General features: G+C 57.9%; 1 protein-coding gene across 2 annotated transcripts; it reads left to right on the top strand.

Annotated features, from left to right (window-relative positions):
• The first annotated feature begins 1,860 nt into the window (after positions 1–1,860).
• Positions 1,861–21,190, top strand: GLI1 (GLI family zinc finger 1). 2 transcript variants are annotated; one of them, XM_082781222.1, is made up of 12 exons: positions 1,861–2,085; positions 13,310–13,476; positions 13,656–13,751; positions 14,305–14,425; positions 14,684–14,846; positions 14,943–15,044; positions 15,171–15,311; positions 15,926–16,075; positions 16,576–16,740; positions 17,250–17,498; positions 17,679–17,958; positions 18,225–21,190. In XM_082781222.1, the coding sequence occupies exons 2-12, from the start codon at positions 13,380–13,382 to the stop codon at positions 20,495–20,497; spliced, it is 3,837 nt and encodes a 1,278-aa protein (XP_082637348.1). In that variant the 5' UTR covers positions 1,861–2,085; positions 13,310–13,379; the 3' UTR covers positions 20,498–21,190. The 2 variants fall into 2 exon arrangements, with proteins under 2 accessions (XP_082637348.1, XP_082637347.1); XM_082781221.1 differs by having other exon boundaries at positions 14,230–14,425.
• Positions 21,191–21,823: the final 633 nt, after the last annotated feature.

The raw sequence follows: 21,823 nt of genomic DNA, 5'->3' as shown, positions 1-21,823 counted from the left end.
CACTCGTTGGACTCCTTGCACCTCCACGTAGGGGCCAGAGGAGCCCCCAGCCCCCCGTACTCCGCAGCCCCGTGATGGTCCGGGAACGCAGCCCCCTTCCCTCGAGAGGGCCACCTCTCGAAATGCCACCAGGGGTCGCTGCCCCGCGCCCCCCCCCGCCCCAGGTGCTGAGGCGGGAGTGGTCTGTGCACCCCCTCGGCATGCCCGGGGGATGCCCAGCTGCAGTGGCCCGGGCGGTCCCTGACTGCGGCTCTGCCGTGCCCAGCCGTGCCACCTCCCCGGCCACAGCGGTGACCCCAGAGGACGCAGGGTCACACGTGCTGCTTCCCTGCTCAGCCTCATGCCCTGCGGTGTCCCTGCCACAGGCCTCTGCCAGACCACTGCAGCCCTCCAGACTGCACAGGACACGGAGACTGCCAAGCGCAGTCCCAGCGGTTCCCCCCAAAACCACGAAGCAATTCGGGGCGTCCCCGGCAGCAGAGGAGCTTGCTGCAGTCACAGCTGCCTTTTGGCCTGCTGAGGCTCCCCTGGGGTGGATGGGGCTGCTCCTGTGGGGCTGCAGCTCCGGTGCTGGGGATGGCAGCGTCCGCGCGGCTGCTGCTGCACCCATGCTCTGTCTGGAGCCCAGCAGTGCCTGGGCGAGGTGCAATGCTGAGCCCTCGCTGTCCTGCTGGAAGGTGTCGGTTTGAGGTGTCACCCTTCTGTCTGCTCCCTTCCTTGGAGGGTGGACCTCTCCGGGCCGGGCTGATAGGTGTTGGCACCCTGGTGTGCCGCCTCACCAGGTCCAGGTTGGGCGTTAGGCATGTTGGCTGCTGGTGCTGCGTCCTGCATGTGCATGTGCTCTGTGTGCAGGTGTGTGCTGTGCGTGCAAGCGTGTGTTTATACATGCAAAAGCATGGGGGTGTGCTTCTGTGCACAAGGGTGTCCATGCACGTGACCCTCTGCTTGTCCCCAGTGTGCACATACCAAAGTGCCTGCACAGATGCGTGCAGGCTGCACTTCTGTAGAATCATTGAATAATTAAGGTTGGAAAAGCCCTCCAAGATCATCTGGTCCAACCATCCCCCTACCACCAATGTTACCCACTAAACCATGTCCCTAAGCACCACCTCCAACTTTTCCGTGAACACCCCCAGAGACAGTGACTCCACCGCCTCCCCAGGCAACCCATTCCAACGCCTGACTGCTCTTTCTGAGAAGAAATGTCTCCTAATTTCCAACCTAGACCTCCCCTGGTGCAACTTGAGGCGCACATGAAGGCATGTGGGTGCACATGCCCTGTGTGTGTGAGCCATGTGTGTGCTCAGCCACACATGCACACTTGCAACTGTGAGTTTGCATTGGCGCATGTGTGTGTGCATGAACTCGTGTGTGCATGGACTCCTGTGCATTGCTGCACGTGCACGCCACCGCATGTACACGCCTGCAACTGTGTGTTTGCATTGGTACCTGTGTGTGTGCACCAACTGGTGTGCACAGACTCATGTGCACACAAACTTGTGTGTGCACAAACTTGTGTGTGCATGGATTTGTGTGAGCACAGACTTGTTTGTGCACAGATTCGTGTGTGCATGGACTCGTGTGCACGGACTCGTGTGCATGCAGGGTACCGGCTTCATGGGGTGCATGGCCGTGCGCGCGCAGGGCCGCCCTGCGAGGCTGTGCTCCTGCGGGGCGCGCCGGGGCCTCGCGCGTGTGCAAGCCCCGTGGCGGGCGCGCGTGCCCCGCGTGCGCGCGTGTGCACGATCCAGCCCGGGTTTTCGGAGTGGCTGGGACCGGCGGCACTCCCGGCCGGGGTCTCCGTCCCGAGCGGGCTCGGCGCCGCCGCCGCCCGACTTGGCGGAGCGGCTCCCCGGCGCCCCGCGACTTTTACCGGGACGCGCCGCCCCCGCGGGGCTCCGGCAACTTGCTCCGGCCGCCCGGGGAGGAGCGGGAGCGCGGCCGGGGAAGTGCTGGGGAAAGAAGGGGGTAGGGGCCGCCCCGTCCCGTCCCGAGCCCGGGACGCCCCTGGATGTGCCGCTGCTCGCCGGCCCCGAGCCGCAGCCGGGAGAAGGGGGAGCGTGGACCGGCGGGGGCCGCTCGGAGGTAGGAGCCGCCGGGGCCGTCGGGGGTGCTGGGGCCGTGGGCTCGGTTCGCTGGAGGTGCCGCGGGACCGGACGGCGCCGGATCCCCCGGGGGACCCCCGCCGGGCTTCCCGCACGGGGCACGGGGGCCGAGCCGGGGGGTCGCACCGTGCTGGGAAGCGGCCGGGGCCGAGCCGGGCCGTGCGGTACCGTGCGGCCAGCGGAGCTCCCCGGGCTCGCCGTGCTCCCGAACACGTCCAGGGGAGCTTGCACCCGCTCCCACGCCCTCACGGCCCCACCAGGCTTCATGCACCGGCTGGGAGGGCCCGCTCTGCCTGGCCACCCAAGCTCTGGGTGGCCTGAGGAAGGGGATGCAGGGTTCCCGCAGCCCTGTCTGTGGGTGCTCTGCTGCTGCCCGGTCGAGGGTGTTGGGCTGGGAGCAGCGGCCGGGTGGAACTTTCTGCCCCAGCCCGAGTGACGCAGCAGCTGCGGGAAGCTTCCAGGACGCGCAGGAACCACGAGCAGGGCCACCCGCATCGCTGCTGAGAGCTCCCGGCCAGCCAGAGCCTTCTTGCCCCGGGTGTGGTGGTGTAAGTGGGGGGTTCCTGCAGACACCTTTTGGGCCTCTGCAGCCCCGGCATGGCAAGGAAGGAGTTGGCTGGCCTGGCCCACTCAGCGCGGAGTGTTCTGGGCACCCTGGGCAAGGCTCCAAGGGGAGAATTGTCTGGTGCTGAGCCAAGGGGGCGCAGGGGCTCCCCTGGCAGCCTGCCGGGCTGTGTGGGCAGCATCTTGCTGGGGTGAGGCCTGGGGACACTTAAGGAGCCTCCCAGAACCTGCAGCAGAACACCCAGGCCCCGGCACACTTGGCCTTCTGAGCCCTTGTCCCGCAGACCCTGAAGCATCGCTTTTGCCCTCCCTGTGTGGCCCACAGAAGTGGCCAAAGAAGTGTCATGTGCCCAGGGAAATCCCTCTGGTTCTGCAGGGAGGGCAGAGCTGCTTTTTCACATCACTTGTGGAGCACCTGGGGTCCTTGTCTGTGCACATTCTTAATGTCCGTCAGTCCTCCTGCGCAGGGACTGCTGGTGGCTTCGGTACTCAGAGAGATGGGACTGGGGGCAGGTGTGTTGGGTGAGGGACCTCAGCCCCAAGTCCCCCTGCAGCTAAGGACAGGCCTGAGCTCCGGCGGGTGGTTCCAGGCATCTCTGGTGCCTCACTGGTTGCCAGCCCTTTTGCCCCCCTGCTAAAGGCTCCGGGACCACTGGGTTCAGGCGTCGGCTCCGTGTCAAACCCTGGCTGGGATCAGGAGTCCAGGGCTGGCAGAGGAAGCTGCCCAGGGCTGGACATGGTGCAGAGGAGCGGGAGGGAACCAGCCTCCTCGCCTGCGTGAGAGGCACCTGAGCAGGACATTGTAAGACTTGATCAGCCCAGCCTGCAGCTGAGTGTGAGCTAGCTGAACGTGTTTGGGCATAGGGCCACCTTTCTGGGGTTTAAACAGAATTCCCTGCAAGGCTGCCCACGTTTCTCCAAGCCCTCGGTGAGCCAGGGGCTCAGGGATGCTGAAGGCAGAGGAAATGTTTCTCCAGAGAACTGTGTTGTGGTGCCCTGGGTCAGGCCCTGCACACACAGATGAGGTCCAGATGGTCCCTAAGCAGAATGGGGGGGACTCAGCACGACAGCGACAGTCTGATGGTTGCACCTCTCCTACGAGGATGGAGAGGCAGGCGGCTGGGCCTGAGTGGGACTGGATGTCTGGGGCGTTTGCAATGCCATGTTTGGAGTCTGGAAAACTAGAAGATATTCCAGCCACAGCCAGGATCCTGTGCCCAGTTGTGGGGGCCCCTCAGAAGCAGCTGGACGCCCAGACACCAGAGTTATCCCCCACCCCGCTTTGTGCCCAAACCTGAGCTGATGGATGCAGCTTCCTGAGGGAGGAGAGCACAGGGTTTTGGTGCAGGGGCAGACTGGGGGGGGAAGGGAGAAGGGAGCAGACGGAAGTTTCTCCTTTGGAAACTCAGACCTGGGAAAACTTTTCCCTGTACAGCTCAGTCTGCTGTCTCCAGCCGAGGCAGGGGCTGCTTCTGTGGTGGACAGGGGATGATGGCAAAGGCACCTACTGTCCTTTCTGTGCTGTTGTGGGTGTCTGAAGCTGGTTTATTGATGTGTGTGTCCCTGCGTTACGCTAGCTGGGTTGGCCCATGCCCTCCCTTGAGCCTTTTCCAGTGCACATAGCATCGATGTCATTCATCAAGGCAAGGGGGTCAGCTGGAGGTTCAGACCCTGGGAAGGATCCACACCAGATCTCCTTGTGCCTGGCAGGACCCACCAGCTCTGGAGCTACTGAGGATCCTAGCACCTCTGAAGAGGTGCCACATCCCTAGCAGGACCCCTTGCACACCCTCGTGCGTGTGCCAGCCCAGCTCCCACTGTGTGCACCGTGCTCTTGAGCTCCCAGCAATGCTCACAAGTGGGCTCCGGAGGCCCTCAGGGCATTTGCCTGTCTCCATCTCCCTGGTTGCTCTGCAGGGAGGGTTGTGTCTCCCCTCCCCGTACCAGGGTCTTTTCTGTCAAAAAGGTGAGCAGAAAATCGGGAGCAGGTTTGGAGTAGAAGGCCACCAGACCCCCGTGGCTGGTGTAGTTGGAGGGGGGGCAGTGAGCTGTGTTTGGCAGTACTGGAGCTGGCTGAGATCTCCCCGGAGCAGGGAGGTTTCTGTCTGGGGGTGTGAGTCAGCTTGGACACCTTGTGACGTGTGTTGTCGCGTCGGTGCAGCCCGGGAGGGGGGTGTTGAGCTCAGGCTCGGAGGGGATTTGCAGTTCACTTCTGGAGAGTGCGGAGAGTGGGTGGGTGGGTGGGCGGGAGCCATGAGGGCCCTTCCCGTGCAAAGGAGGGATGCTGTCAGGGACACACTACGTCTCGGAACACCAGCTGCAAGGCTGGGGTGGCTGGCCAGCTCGTGTTCCCTGGCCAATGCGATTCTCCCCACCACTTCAGTGTGCTGTACAAGCGTGTACAGCCTTGCACATCCATGCACCTGTACATGTAGGCGCCCTCGTATGTACACATGCTCACATATGCATGTGGACATATGTGCACCTATACACACATTCCCACACGTGATGTGACTTTCACTAAAGGGTATTTGTGTTGATTTCTTGCCTTCCTTCTACAGTGGGCCTGTCCTTGTCTATCTCTACTGACATACTGGAAGAGGGAATCCTCTAATGCCCAGTAGTTGGTGAGAATGAGAGTTCCTGCACCCAGAGCATTCCCTGCAGCATGTATGAATCTGTGTGTCTGCATGCACACCTACGGATGCATGTATCAAGGGGCCTATTTGTGTATGTATATACCTGTACATGTGTGCACATTTATCTGCCTGGTCAGTCTCTTGTATCCCTGGGACTGGAGTCTCTTTGTCTGTATGCCTCAGTTTCTCATGATATCTTCTGGTGTTTATCAAACCCAGTGATGTGAGAACTACCAAGGATGCACTGGGTGGGTTCTTGGTAAGGACTGAGAAAAATCCCATCCTACAGAAATCCTTACAGGAACACGGCAACTGTACCCCTCCTGTCCCCTGTCCTTATGGCACATCAGAACCCTTCAGAAGCTGCAGAATAACAAGGCGAACAGCTGATAAAATAGCTGCCACAGATTGGGAACAAGCAGCAAAAACACAGAGTCAGGTTTCAGCTTTGCTGCATCCGGGTCTGAGGCTGGTGCGTGTGTGTGTGCTTCCAGATGTAGTGCAAGCACACATCCATTTCCCACCCCTTCTTGAATTCTTGCCCCTGATCTTGGGGCAAGAAAGCAAAGCCCTGTCTGGTGGTGGAGAGCATGGCTCTGAGCTGTGGGGTTGCCATGGGCAGAGTGGGGCTCTGCTCAAGGAATGGGAAGAGCAGGGGTCTGCGCCACTCACCTCCAACAGTGGCAGATACGTTGGGAGAGACAAACATGCCCCAGCTTTTGGGTATGGCAGGAGGACCCCTCCCCCCCCACCCCCCAGCAGGGGTCTCCTGCTCCAAAGAAGGAGTAACTTCTGCTTCTTAAATGCCCAAGTGCTGAGCTTACCTTACTCCACCGCTCAACAAGCAGCTTACAGCTTAAAGGGCACTACTGATGTGTATTTAATGCTTTAATGACTGCTGAAGATGTCCTGGACATCCTCCTGTCCCATTCTGAGGAATCCTGCAGGATGGAACTGTTGGGATGGGAACAAGCTCGATGTGAACTTCACTGGCTGCAGTAGGAGAACAGATGACAGCGTGTCTGAGTGCCTGCCATGTCCTACCTTACCTCCCTTGGGAAGGCAAGGTTTCCTGTGCTGCTGCCCCTATTCTAGGTGTGTCCCTTAGTGTAATGCACAAGCGTTGTGGGCTGTGGGGTGATGCCCTGATGCTATGGGAAGGAGTTGTGCCTGGCAGGGTCTCTTACAGCTATGACTCAGAGCTGGGCTTTTATGGGTCCCACATGTTCAATTTTGCTGTTTCCCTCCAGCACTGGGAAGGGAAGAGGGAAGTATAAAAATTCCTTATAGCAGCTGCTGCCATGTCTGCACCCTCCTTACCCTCACCCCAAAACCTTGGCCCCACCCAGACCCCAGCCCAATGAAGGCAGGGGCCAGGGAAGTGGCTTTATGGGAGCAATTTGCAGGGGTAGTGTGCACTGGGGGCCAAAGCAAACAACATACGAGCCCATGACAATTGCCTGCCTGCCCCAGGACCACCTATCAAGCGTCACTGCTCCTGCCCAGCTTGCTGTGGCTTCCTGACTTGCTCGGCTTGTGGTTGAGGGCCGGTAGCCCCTGTGTTACCGGGGAATGCAGAGCTCAGAGCTCCCACCTGCAGCCTTCCTCTGCTGCCTGCCTGTACCCTGGGATACACCAGAGACTGGGCAGCCAGGGCTGTACCCCAGCTGGCCTCTCCTCCCAGAGCACACATGTGTTAGCATGTGTTAATGTGTCTGGAGGCACGTCGGAGCATGATCAGGAATGGGTGTGGATGCATGTAGGAGTGAGGGGCTGGATTTTTTGCTCCCCCCCCCTTGCCCCCTGCACCCCCCGCTGAGACATGGCGTACGGGTGGTGGTGTACTGTGGCTTGCATAAGGCTGTGCTGCTGGAGGGATGGGTGGGCTGGGGAGGGACCTCTGGCCCTTTCTGGAAGTGGTGCAAAGGGCAGAGAAGAATTTTGGCATGGGTTGGGGAGTGGGGATGTGTTATGTTTTCTGAAGGCTAGAGAGGGAAGGAGGGAGAAATGAGCAGAGGATGTCCCACGTCTGTCCTGGCACAGATGTCTCTGCCCCTTTCCCTCCACACATACATAGCCTTTCCCCAGAGCTGGTTCCTTCTCTGCCTCATCTTCTCCAGGCAAAGGACCACCTTGGAATGAGCTTGGCAGCCCACACCAGCATGGGATCGCGACCCTGCATCGTCCCCTTTCAGACCCCCTGAACCTGAAGCAATGTGCTTTGTGGCAGCTGCGGTCCTGGGCAGATTAGCTGCCCCTTGCAGGGGTGTCTGGGCTCTCCCTAAAGGCCTGGCCTAACCGCGAGGTCGGATGCAGAGTAAGGCAGCTGAGCGGGAGGTCTGCACGTCAGTTTTGCTGGAGACAGAGATGAGAAAGCATGTGGGGCCAGGGCATGCAGCTCCCCCAGTGCAGACAAGCCTGGCCCCAGTTCAGTCCCAGAGCAGGGAAAGGGGGCTTCTCCCAGAAGGGAATTTCGCCCCTTTTGCCCCACTGTCGATGGCATTTGCCCATTCCCAGCAGCACAGTGGCACATGGAAAGGCTGTATGGCATGGAGGAGATGCAGTAGCTGGGGAGGAGTGTGTTAACCTTGCCAGATGCTGCCCTGGGAGGCATCTGGGACATGTCCCCTTGGTCCTGGACTGTTGCTGGCATGAGGGAGTGTTGGTTCCCTGGCAGCCCTCTCTCTCCCAGCCTTGCTGCTGGCTTGTGTGTGCTGCAGCTCAGCCTGGCCCTCTGCTGCGTTCCCCTTCTGTGTCTGCAGAACTGCTCCGGTGGTGGCTCCATGTGAACTGCTGCCCCAGCGTGGGAGGGCAGATCTTAGGGCAGATCAATGTTTTTCATAAAACCCTCTAGGGTTAAACCAATTGGGCATGTGGCTGACCTTGAGGTCACAAGACAGTGGAGAGGAGGGCTGCAGTGTGCAGGCAAGGGCTCTGTGCCCACCCTGTCCCAGGGCTGGAGCCAACCTCAGCAGGGTGGGATGTCTACCCCCTCTCCTGGGTGGTGCAGCGGTGATCTGGGGCATCTCCATGCCTGAGGCCCTGCTGCTCTGCTGGAACCCTCTGTCTGCCTCTCTCTGCTCTGGCCCTCCCTTGTTCTCTCACACAGTGAAAGTTTGGGGTGACTGGGCCTGCAAACACATGGCAGCTCCCCTTCAGTAGCTGAGTGGTAGCTCAGCTCAGTAGCGTTGTGGCTCCCAACATGCGTGCATGTGTGGACAGACATGCACAAGCACGCGTGCAAATGTGCGTGCAAACACATACATGTATGAGTGCTTGCACACAAGCACCTCCCTCAACCATACACAGAAACAAAAATCCCTCCCCACATGTGCAAACGCAGATGGCCAAACCTGTGTGTTCATACAGGCAGACACACTTACAGGAGCACAGATGCCCCCACTCATACACACACAGAGCCCTCCCCCAGGCCCCCCACGCTGGGGGCTGTGCTGGGAGGGTTGATGGATTGTGCCACACACAGCTCAGCGCTGCGCTGCTGGTCTATCGGCTGGGATCTCGGCTGCATGGGCTAATCCAGCCCTGACATCACATTCCTCCACAGTGGGACTCCGGGGCTGTTAACCCTGCCAGGGCTGGGCCTGGGACAGGAGATGCTGGGGTCAGTGCTGAGGCGCAGAGGGATGCCCACCACCCTCGTGTGCTGGGTCGGGTGGGAGCCCCCCGCTGTGGCGAGTGGTGCAGGCTGGGCACCTTTTGAGCCTTGGCGCCCTGCGAGGTGAGAGCTAGGGGGGTTTGCCCTGCTGTGGGGCTATGGTGGGACACACAACCCTCCTCCTCCTCCTCTTCCTCCCCTCCTCTTGCCGCCAGGTTTCCTAAGGGTGTGTGGTTGCCCTGCCTGTCTCTCCCTCCTTCTCCTGAGTCTGCGTCTGCTCCACCACCCATAGGTGCAGGCATCCCGACTGTCATCCTGCGGTGCAAGCTCACCACGTCTCCCCTCCCTCTCTGCTTATTCCCCCTTCTCTGTATCCTTCCCACCCCCATTCCCCAGTGTCCTCAGCAAACTGGAGCCAGATGACAGATATCAGACGTGTTTGCAGGAAATAAAGAGGGGGGGTGGGTGGTGGTGGCCAGTCCGACCCCCTCCTGCGCGGCGTTTCTGCATCTGGAGCCAGCCTTGCTTCAACTGCTCCTGCTGCTGGCTGTGCTCCTTGTTTTCTTGGCAGAGAGGAGGAGGAATGTGTTTCAGTTTGAGTTTCTTGGCAGGAGGAGACCGAGGGAAGATTCCCCTCAATCCCGGCTGCGCCTGGCTCTCAAATTTATGCCCATAGGCTGCAACTTGGGTGGGCCGTGGCGGTGTGCGGCAGGCGGGGGAGGCGAGCGCGGTGGTGGGGGAGCCGCAGACCGGCGCCTATTGGCTCCCCGCGCCCCCGGCCCCCTCCAGCTTCCCCAGCTTGGGGGCCACCAGGACGCAGGGAGCCCCTGCAGACGGGCTGTGGGGAGCATCCTGCAGCTGGGACCCACAGGCCCCGAGCACTTTCTCCCTTGCGTACCTCCCCCTGTCCCATGTTGGTGCTTAGCCGGGTGAACGTGGGGTATTGGAGAGAGCTGTGCCGCTGCCGTTGTGCCTGCCTGGCATCCGCCTGCCTTAGGTTGCCCCCAGTGGGGAGACCCCAGCCCTTGCCAGGCAGGGTCTGCTCTCCAAAGCCCTCCCTGTTGTCCAGGCTCAGGAAGGAGAGGCTGTCTTGGCATGGCAGGACCATGAGCCTCCTTCTGTACTTAGGGAATGGGGGTGATAGGGACCAGAACCCCACCGAGCCGCTCCTAGTTCTGCATGGTGGGTGCTGCAGGGGAGCAGAGAGGATGGTGCACTTGACCTGGTAGCTATGGGGTGGGAGCAATGTGGCTTGTGCTGCTTGCCTGCATGTTCCCCATGTGTGGCGGTATGCTTTGTATGCATGTGCTCTGTGTGCCCACATGTTCTGCGCATGCTTATGCAAACCTGTGCACACACGTGTGTTGTCTGTGTGTGCTATATGTGTGCATATGCAGCTTTGTGTGTGTTCCATTGGACATGTGTTCTCTAGGTCTGTGTGTGCATAAGTATGTGCGCACTGTGTATTGCTCAGATGCTGTGCGCATGGAGTTTGTGTGGCAGTCGCTCTGCACATGTGCGTACATATGTGTGTGTGTGTGCACGTGTGTGCATGCAGGTGCAGGGCTCTAGCTGGTGCTGGGCTTGGCAGGGGCTGGCACAGCAGGGTACAGCAGGCTGGACAAGGCTGACAGCGCACAAGGTAGATACTATATCACAGAGGCTATGGGTGAATTAACTGCTTTCCTGGAAGCAGTAGATGCTCCACAGATAGTGCCCCATCCTGCCAGGACTCAGGAAGGGAGGAGCACTATAGGTCACGTCAGGCTGCATCCCCAGCCCAGGTGAGTGGGGAGGGGGCTGTAGGCTCATGGCCCAGGGCAGAGCCCACCATTCCATTGCTGCTGCAGCAGGTGGCTGTGCCCATCTGGACAGCCATAGCCCTTCTCCACTTTGGACTGGAGTGACTGCATATAATTACTGTGCTATACGGTGGCAACCTGCCTGTTCTCATACAGAGCAAGGAGCTGGTGGGGTAAGACTATGGATCTGGGGCAACCTGGGGTAGCCCAGATGATGGTTCTTGGGAGGTGGAGGCAGGAAATATTGGCACCAGACCCACATCAGTTCCCAGCTCCACACAGGGGCTGGCTTGAGGAGGTCTCTTGAGCCCCCACTGCTCTAAATTGTACCAGAAGGAGGCAAAGTGGTCCCCAGCACTTCAGCTTGTCTCCCCGGCCACAGGAGCTCCCAGAGGTGCCAGGAGGGATCCAGGACAGTTGTATCCCGTATGAGACCCGAGTGTTCTTCCATGCAGGCAGAAGTCCAGAGACAAAAGTAGCACAGGTCTGCACGTGTATGTATGTGTATATACTTATATGCATATGTATTTGCAGTTATGTGTGAACACACTCATGTGTGCAGGTATCATGTGTGTAAGCATACATACTATGTCTGCACATGCTTGTGTATCTGCATGTATGAGAATGAGTGTGTATGTGCTCTTGTGTGCTCATGGCTACATGTATCTGTGTATATATGTGGATGAATGCGTGTGCATACCTGCACGTGAGCCTCTATGGATACATGTAAATGTGTGTTTGTGCACCTGTGACTATCTGTGTGCATGCACAAAGTGCTGGGGGCATCTGGGAGTCAAATTTTAATGAGGGACCTGTGAGCCCTCCCTTTGTTTAATGCTGTGGCTGGGGTAGGGGCAGCATTGGGGGTGTCCCCTAGAGCTAATCCCCCAGTCTTTGCTGCAAGGCCTGGGTCCAGCAGGCAGGTAAGAGGCCCTCCCTCTTTCCCCCTCACCGTCCTTTCCTACTCATCTCTTTCCCTTTCCTGCCCCCAGCACCACCACCACCTTCCTGGGTACTCCCGCCCCCTATGCCTGCCCCGCTGCTCCCCCCCCCCCTCCATTCTTCCTGGCTGACACTCTCACAAAGCCCCGAGACAAGCTTTCAAAGGGGCAACTCATGCGGAAGAATTGCTGCCCCCCTCACCCCCCGCATGCTCCAAATGCAACCCAGCACTTTCCCAGCAGGGTGAGGGGCTCCCACTCCCCCAGACCCCTTGTTTGGGGCAATTCCCTTGGTCTCTCAAAGGGGAAGGCTGAGGATGCAGGAAGCGTTGTTCCTGGTGCCACCCACGAGTGCCTCTTCCTTCCAGAGCTTCTGTCCTTCATGCAAGCCCACGGGGGTCTTGGGGCAGGACGGGGACCATGGTTAGGGATGGAGCTTTGGGCTGGGATCAGGGTGTAGAGGCCGAGGCCACGGGTGGAGGTCTGACTGCGGGCAGGGCCAGGTGGGGAGGCAGGTGGAAATGAGACCTGGGCACCAGGCAGGGACCCACAAGCAGGGATGCAATAGTGGGCTGGGCTGAGCCCTGTAGGCAGGGGTGGGATACGTGGGTGGGACAGGGCAGGGTTTTGACCTGCAGGCAGGGTGTGGACCTGCTGGCAAGGCAGGGCTGGGTGTAACTTACAGATATGGCAGGGACCCATGAGCAGGGAAGAGCAGGATGCCAGCTCGGGTCCTTTGGCCAAGAATGGCTTTACCCGTCTGTGCCTTAGTTTCCTGTTTTGGCAGTTAGGGCTTGCAATTTTTACATCTATATGCAAGTTTGGCTGTGGATGTTTGTGCAGGTGTCTGGGTGCACAGACGTGTATTTCATCCCTTTTGCAATGGACACTGTGCAGGCCTTGGGACACTTGCTCGGACAGGTTGCTCTTCGTACAGCATCAAGCATGAGGCCACCTTGCTAATTCAGTAACTGGGAATCCTTGTGATGTGGGATGACCACAGGGCACCCTGTGGCAATATCACTGCTTGTGCCGAGCTGTCAAGGGTGGCCTTGTACTGGCCAATGCACTGATTCTGTCAAGACAGTCTAAGAGAATTGGTGTTGTTCAGCCTGGAGAAGGCTTTGAGGAGGCCTTATAGCGGCCTTCCAGTACATAAAGGGGGATACAGAAAAGCTGGGGAGGGACCCCTTTATTGTGGAATGTAGTGATAAGACGAGGTAATGGCTTTAATTTAAAAGGGCAGCACCCCCAGGCCCCAGGACATCCTTTTGCCTTGGGCTGGGTACACAGGTCTGTGTCAGGACCTGGTGAAGTGGTGGGATAGCAGTGGCTAGCACTGATTGCTGTGCACCCCAGGCAGGTGGGTGCGGGGCCATGACAGGGAGACTTCAGCCCGTGGGCAGGTTGCAGGTGGCCGTGGGCTGGGGGGAGACAGGAGCATGGGCCTCGGGAGGCTACAGCCATGGCAGGGTGTGGCTGGTGGTCCTACTGCCATGGCTGTGCGGCACGACAGCATCCCCTGCCAGGCACAAGTCTGCTCCAGCTGCCACACGGAGCCCACCAGGGTGCAGGCTGCGGGGCACTTGGAGGTGCAGGGCTTGTGGTTAGGGGGCCATCTGCCCACCGTTGTCCTCCTCAGGCCCTGACCGGCGCCGGCCCCTCGGTGAGGACCAGATGTGCTCCTGAGCCTGGCCAGGCCCCATTGCGACATGTTCAACCCTGTCAACTCCCCAACCAACGGCTACGCTGAGCGCTGCTGCCTGCACCCACTCCACGGACTGGCCACGGGTGCCCCAGGGCCGCAAGGTCGGTTGCAGCTCCCTCATCCTGGCCAGTGGCTGGGCCTGGGCAGTGCCTGGCATGAGCACGAGGGGCACCTGCCTTCAGTTTCAGTCTTTGGGTTCAGGGACACTCCAGGGATTTCCTTTTCCCCTTGTGCCCTCCACCCTAATATGTCTTCCTGTCTGTCTTATCCTTTCGACCAGGACTTGATTTCCCCTTATGCCACCAGTCAAACCTCATGAGTGGTCACCATGGCTATGGGCTGGTGCCAGGAACTGAGCACCCAGGTGGTGGTGATGGTAAGTTTCTCATCTAGGGGGGTGTGGGACAGGTAGAGTAGTTTAACAATGAGTTTACCAGGAGTGAAGATGTGTGTGCTGAAAGGCTCAGACAGTGTTGGGGGCAGTGATTACAGAGGAAGAGGCTGCTGGGGCTTAATGTACCTTTCCTGGAACAGTGGCACCTGTGTGAACAGGAAAATTTGTGATGGCTCGTACAGGGGCAGGTGTTGACCAAGGGGATCAGGTGCTTTTCTTCGGGTGGTATTGGTTGTAGAAGGGAGTAGGTGTGTGTCAAGGGTTTCAGGTACCCCCTAGGAACATTGATGTGCTAGGTAGGGAGGGGGGATACTTTTGTGCTTTGTCGCAATCTAGAGCCAGCAACACTCAGGGGACTCCTCCAGTCTCCAAAGAACCATGCTTGTGTCCTTGGGGGTGACTTCAGCCTTCTAGGACCCATGCTAAGAGGATTGCCCCCCACTCTCTGCTGCCGTCCCAGGCTCATGGTTCTCAACAACCCGCGGTGCAGGCAAGCTGGGCAAGAAGCGGACACTGTCCATCTCACCCCTGTCAGACTCTAGTGTTGACCTGCAGACGGTAATCCGCACCTCACCCAACTCCCTCGTTGCGTTCATCAACTCCCGTTGTGCCTCCACCAGCAGCTCCTATGGCCACCTCTCCATCAGCACCATCAGGTGGGCACCAGAGTTAACCCTGTTGGCATGCACACAGCCTCTCAGTATGGGAGCCTGAATGCTGATGCCCAGTTTGGGGAGTCCATGGGACCAGGGCCAAAGAAGGTGGGAACAGTTAGCCCAGAGTGGGAGGGCAAGGGGAACTGGTGGGATAGTGCAGGACTGGCTGGGAGTGCAGACACCTTGGATCCTTGTCTCAAAAGGACTAAATTTCCCTCCTCTGCTGGTGTCATCTGCTCATCATCTTGCTTTTTGCAGTCCATCACTGGGGTACCAGAGTCCACCAGGGCAACCAAAGGGCCAAGGGCACCTGTTCAGCCACACCCCGCCCCTACCACCATGTGCCTCCCACGAACACCTGTCCACCCGCCCAGGGCTCCTGCACCATGCGCCAACTCGTGGGACCCTCAAACACTGCCAGGTAAGTGGTCCCCAGGGGATGCCATGCATCCTGTGTAAGAGGTAGCCAGTGGGCATCCCAGTGCTGACTGCTTTCCAATTTCCCCCATCATGGTAGCAGCTAAAGTTGGAGAGGAGCCTGAGTAGTCCTCTGACAGCCAAACACCCAGAGGAGAGATCCGAAGGTGACATCTCCAGCCCAGCCTCCATAGGCACCCAGGTACTCCCCAGGCCTTGGGAACCCCCTACCTCCCAAGGGGTCTACACTCTTCCTCCATGCCACTCCCAGTAACAGTGAACACAGAGAGTCATATCTGGGAGTGCTCACCTGGCTCTGTACCCCCAGGACCCCTTGTTGGGGATGCTTGACGTGCGGGAAGATCTGGAGAAAGAGGATGGGAAACCTGAGTCCGAGACTGTCTATGAAACCAATTGCTACTGGGATGGCTGTGCCAAAGAATTTGACACTCAGGAGCAGCTGGTGCATGTGAGTTAGGTCCTGCCTGGGCATCTCCTGTCCCAGAATCTGTGCCTAGGCTACTGGCTGCTGTCACACTTTATCAACCCATCACTCCTTCTCAGACTGTCCTATGCTGGGACAGCCCTCGCCCCCCAGCCCCCACCACCTCAAGAACTCACCACACAAGTGAGTGGTGGAAGTTGCTTCTAGGGAGGGAGGGAGATGCAGCCTCCTCTTCCCTGTGGCAAGTTTTTCATGGTCCTCCCATACCCTAGGGTAAACAACCGGTCTGGCCTTCCTCACTCCTGGGTTAGCTCTTCTGAACTACTAGTGCATCCAGACTTCCTCCTTTGCTCTCCGTGTCTCCCTCCAGACAGTCCAAATCTCCTGTATCACCCTTCTCACCATCTTGACCCCTATGTCTTGTCTTGGTCCTCCCAAAATAGCCCCCATCTCCAGTATCCCCTACCTCCTTCAGACAGCATCTGACCATTCTGTATTCCTGTAGTGTCTTGAGTCTCCACCAGCCACCCCAGTCCCTCTATATCACATTTCTCTCATGATACTCTCTTAAGATATCTGTATCCCCCTGACCCTTCATGCCCTCCCCAGCACCCCTAGTGATTCCCTTCTCTCCCCAGCACATCAACAACGAGCATATCCATGGGGAGAAGAAAGAGTTTGTATGCCACTGGGCAGCATGTTCCCGGGAGCAGAGGCCCTTCAAGGCTCAGTACATGTTGGTGGTACACATGCGACGTCACACAGGCGAGAAACCTCACAAATGCACGGTGAGATGGAATGGGCCTTTGCAAAGCCTGGGCTAAGCTGTGGTGCCTTGCATCAGGCAAAGCTCAGGGCAGGGTGCAGGCTGCCCTGAGTTGGTATATGGTATTGAGGGGGATATGTGGTGGGGAAGGGAAAATGAGGTGGGATGGACAAGGTGGTCAGGAGCATGGTAGTACGTGATAGAATATGTTTCATGTGTGGCAGGCCAGAGCCCCTGTGATCAATGGCATGGCACAGATGCACATGAGATAAAGGGGTATTTAGCAGGTTGGGTACACCATGGGTAAGTGGCTGGTGCATAGTGAGGTGGCCTGACATAGGCCAGAAGGGTAAAGGGCTGTGCAGTGGCCTCAGGACATACACCTGCAGGAGTGCAGGTGTGTTATGTGTGGGAGGTGTGGTAAGTGTCTGGCAGGTGTGCTGTGGGCATGGAGTATGGGGGTGACGTGGTACTGGGTCTGTTGAAGGTGTGTGGCATGTTTTACTCTGCTTGCCTGCACAGTTCGAGGGCTGCAACAAAGCCTACTCACGCCTGGAAAACCTCAAGACACACCTGCGCTCACACACGGGTGAGAAACCTTATGTGTGTGAACACGAGGGCTGTAACAAGGCCTTCTCCAATGCTTCTGACCGAGCCAAACATCAAAACCGCACCCACTCCAACGAGGTACATAGCCATTTGTGGCTCTTTGCACCCCTTGGGGCTCCCCTTGTGCCACCCTATTAGTCTTGTACCTTGCATCCCTGTTTTTTTTTTTTTTTCTCTGTGCCCCAACTCCCTCCTTGCCTGCTCTTATAAAGTATGCACCCCCTGTTCCCTTCCTACCTCACTTGCACTCCCACCAGGGTCCCTCTACCCTTGCCCTACTTCTGTGGAGCACTGTCCTTGTATCTTTCCTCAGAGCTTCTTATGACCCCTTCCAAGGTTCTCCTGTAACACCTGACATGCCCCCCTCCAAGGAGATTCAACTTCTTTGACAAATTCCCACCCTCTCTTCCTTCAGCTCTCAGGTCTACTGGAGGGACTGGGAGGAGTCTCTGGTTTATAGAATTAGAATATAATAGAATAGAACAGAACAGAACAGAATAGTTCAGTGGGAAGGGACCTACAGAGGTGCTCTAGTCCAACTGAGTTAACACCCTTCCTCCACCATGCCTACCTTTCTTCTCTGATAGAAGCCCTATGTGTGCAAAATCCCGGGCTGCACCAAGCGCTACACAGACCCCAGTTCCCTGCGCAAACATGTGAAGACGGTGCACGGCCCTGATGCCCATGTCACTAAGAAGCACCGAGGTGATATGGTGCCAGGCCGTGTACTGCCAGCTCCCAGTGGCCCCCCAGACGTGAAGCAGGAGAGAGATACAAATGGCCCCACTGAGGCCCGGAAGGATGACAGCAAGCTCTTGGTGCCTGACTTGGCCTCGGTAAGGAGCTGGGGATGTGGTGACGGAGGGAGGCCTGGCCAGCACTGTTGGAGGAGTCAGTTTGCATGGTAGGGAAGACATCTCCAGATCTGGCAGGGTGGGGGTTTCCAATCTGCATTAAGTTTGTAGTGGATATCTGACTCCCCTTTTTCCTTGGTTAATATTGTGGGTCCCCCCCAGAAGCCGCAGCCCAGCCCAGGTGGGCAGTCATCATGCAGCAGTGACCACTCACCTCTCGGCAGCACCACCAACAACGACAGTGGGGTGGAGATGACGGGCAATGCAGGCGGAAGCTACGAGGATCTGTCCACATTGGAGGATGTGGTGCCTGGTGAGACCATGGGCACCTCAGGGCTCATGGCCCTCCACAAGCTAGAGAATCTTCGCATTGACAAACTGAAGCAGATGAGGAAACCATCAGCTACCAAGGGCCTGAATTTGCCAGTCATCTCAGGAGCTGGTGAGACTGGGGTTCCCTCCCACCTGGATGTGGGGCCAGCCCTGCGGGCACTGTGTTGAGGGAGGTCTGGTTTGCAGCCAGAGAGGTGGTGGACCCTCACGTCTGGGGCTCTGCCCCATCCTTTACCCTTCTTTACTGCTACCATTTGAATCTACTTCCCATCCTAGCAGGCACTAAGCATGGAAGAGGCCATATCCTAGTACTGGAGATGGCTGCCTGTTCCTCTTCTGGGTTCCCCGCTCTAACTCCTCCTCTTCTCTTTTCAGGCCTGCCTGGGGAGGTGTCTGGGATCTCTGTGCCACCACCAGCTGCCTCGCACCGCCGCATCACAGAGCTGTCAGTATCAGAGATGGGCATGCCGCTGAACGAGCGCCGGAGCAGTGCCACCAGTACTGTAAGCTCAGCCTACACCGTCAGCCGGCGCTCTTCTGTGGCGTCCCCATATCTGGCTGGACCATGTCTGGGTGGTGAGACAGGGACAATGCCTGGTGGGGCATGCCTGGCAAATGGCTATGACCCCATCTCTCCAGATGAGTCACGACGCTCCAGCGATGCCAGTCACTGTGGAGGGTTGCCAGGCGTGGGCAGCCTCACGCCAGCCCAGCGCTATCGTCTCAAAGCCAAATATGCTGCAGCCACAGGTGCCCCCCCGCCAACCCCGCTGCCCAGCATGGAGCGGGTGGGCATGGGTGGCCACAGCAGCTTACCTGGGGACTACCTCAAGCCAGCAATGCCCCCCTTCCTCATGAATGGTTTGCTGAGAAAGCATGGTTCCAATGACTACCCTGGCTATGCAGGCAGCATTCACCCTCACCTGGTGCCTGGGAATGGTGTGCGGCGGGCCAGTGACCCTGCCCGGACAGCAGCCAACCCTCATGCTGTACCCAAGGTGCATCGTTTTAAGAGCATGGGTAACGTGAATGTGTCAGGGGCAGGCAGAGCTGTCCTGCAGCCCTTGGGTGGTTCTGATGCTAACCTTCAGCGCTATGTCTTCTCTCCACACCCACCCAGCATCAGTGAAAATGTCTTCCTGGAGAGTGTAAGCATTGAGGGCCCTGGCCCAGGCACAGAGTCTGGCTTGCTAGAAATGGATGAGTATTCGAACTACCTGGAGGAAAGCTTCCCATGCCAGGGGACAGGTGTGGAGCTCCAGTGTGAAGGCCTGTATGGCAGTGCTCACCGGACCATGGGGGGTATGCAACTGAACCCAGGTGGGCATGGGGATATGGAGGAGGGATTGCTTCAGTCTGAGTTCTCCCTCCCTCAGTGCCAGATGAACCAGCATTTTTCGAGCATGCGTGCTGGCAGTGGGACCGTGTCAGCTCCTTGGGAGGAACCTCACCAAGGCAATCTGGAGATGAGTTCCGGGCAGCCAAGTGTGAGTGCCTCTGCTACTGCCATGTCTGGGGCACACTGTCACCATCAAAGTACTCAGTACCCACTACCCAGTTCTTGTGTGCAGCAACCCAAACTTGTGAGCTCGTGTCAGGACAGTGGATTTTCTGAGGGGCACCGGCTTAACCGACTGCAGATCAAATCGGAGCAGTGTTACTCATCACCTGCCCCACCACTTGGTCCCTGCCAGAACGTCAAGCCTACTGCGCCCATACAGCCTCCTGTGTCATTTGGCCAAGCCATGAATGCAGTATCCAGTGGTTATCGGTCTGAGGAACGGGCACCTGTCAGCTACATGGGCATGTTGAGCCCGGGGGGTAGAAGAGCCCACACCCCCACCTTGCAGGCCAAAGAAGTGATGGTCCGTAGCTATGTGCAGGCCCAGCAGGCTCTGATGTGGGGTGAACAGTTACCCTCCAAGGGAGGGGAGGCTGGCATGGGGGTGGGCAGTGAACCTGGGCAGTACCATGCCATGCAAGCACCACTGTACCTCAGCCCCAAATACTCTGGTTACCAAGCCAAACCAGATCACCTGCAGGGTCTGGCAGAGACCCACCACCTCATAAACCCCCAGTGCTTCAACCCTGAGATGGTGCCACACCCACCTGGTGGCCCTAAACCACCAGGTCACCAAAACAGCCTCAACTATGTAAGTAATCTGGCTGAGCCAAATCACTCCTATGAGGGAGTGGAAGCCAGCTCCCGGCGAGTGCTTCGCTTGCCCCCTGTCCGCCCCACACCTGAAGGGCCCAACAATACCCTGCTATATTACCCAGGCCAGGACACACACCTGCAGGTGGGCAAAGGTGGGCATAAGCTGCTGGATCAAACAGCAGCAAGCTGCGGGGGTCCTGGGCATTATGGTGGGAGTTCAGAAAGCCTCAAAGGTAGCTCATATTACTACCTAGATTCAGGGGAGCAGGTGTCCAACAGCCTGGACTCGCTGGACCTGGAGAACACGCACCTTGACTTTGCTGCCATTGTGGAGGATTCAGAGACACCTGCACTGCTGCCTGGATCCCCAAGCCCTGCTGGTGGCCTCCTGCTTCCGTCATCTGGTAGTGCCAACATGGCTGTGGGTGACATGAGCTCTATGTTGAGCACTCTGGCAGGGGAGAGCCATTTCCTCAACTCCCTGTCCTAACTAGGAGGTACCAATCGTCAGGTGGGCATGTCTGCAACAAGGGGGCCCAAACTTCATTTGGGTAGAGGCATGGAATCCGTCCAGTGCCTCAGGTTTATGACTGGGGGTTAGGGTGGGGAAGTAGGGAGAAACACCCCTCCAGTCTTTCCCTTGTCAGGTCTGTGGGTGTAAGGCACAGGGGAAGGATGTTGCTGGGTCCCAGACACAGCTGCAACCCTGATCATGTCAGTCACCTCTGGAGTTGGGGAACTGTTTTTACTGAGTCCTTCTATTTCAGTTCCACCTTTCTCTGCATCTGCTGGCCCTCTGGATAAAGTGGTCCTGCGCAGTCATAACATTGAAACCAAAGAGTTCCATGCTCCCCATCCCTGCAGGCAGCCCCCCTCCATATGTTCCCATTGCCCCCTTATATCCCTATTTTTTTGTGACTCCCCCTCTACCCCCTCTTGCTTGGCAAGTTCCCCTCCCTCCCCTCGTCCCCCCCCTTCTCCTGTCTTGCTCAAAGATGGGAGAAGGGGCAGGCAATTCATCATAAGGATGGGGCGTATGTGTGTGTATGTGGGGGGGAGGGGGATGGGCTCAGGATGCCTGGTGCTGCCTGTGCCACTCTGTACATAGTGTGCATATGTGTATGTCTTTGTCTCCCCTGTGGGTATTATCCCATTTTTTCTTTTGTTTGAAAAACAGCAGTTCCCTCTGTCCCCATTAAACCCTTTCTCAGGGGAGCGTGAGATGTGTGCCTCTTTATCCCTGCAGTCAGGCTCCAAGCTTGACCCATGTGCTAGGTGCTTTACAGCTCTCTCCGGCACCCCTTTCCCTCTGCTGGGACCACAACCAATTTGTACCAAGCCCTGTAGAAGCCTTTTGGAGTGGGGTTCCAGCCATAGTGTGTGCTGCACAGGCCACCCACACAGCAGTTCTCACTGCAGGGTTGCGGGAAGGAAAGGGCAGTGCTGCTCTAAGTTACACACCTGTTGGCATCGTGCAAAATCACCAGCAGAAGCACACCAAGACCCACACACACTGAGATACAAGATATGGCTTAGTGCTTCTGGGGCTATGCCTGGATCTCTGAGGGTTTTCCTTCATACCATCCTTGAATGTATGGGGGGTGGGGTGGGAAGGAAGGGGGGGAAGGCATCTCCAGGCTCTTCCATAGACACTGGGGGGCTACCTTGACACCTCTAGTGCTGCTGTGAGCTGTGGGACTCTTTACAGGGTCTCTGGGACTGTCTGAATGCATAGCGTCTCTGTGTGGCCTTTAGATGTCTCTAAGCTGCCATGTGTTTTCCAGCATTATTTCTGAGTGCTGTGCTTTTTCTGCAA

This window comes from Aythya marila (assembly GCF_965140915.1).
Source record: "Aythya marila genome assembly, chromosome: 30".
In the NCBI taxonomy this organism is placed as follows: domain Eukaryota; kingdom Metazoa; phylum Chordata; class Aves; order Anseriformes; family Anatidae; genus Aythya; species Aythya marila.
Note: the sequence above shows the minus strand (reverse complement) of the source record. Positions and strands in the feature narration are given on the sequence as shown.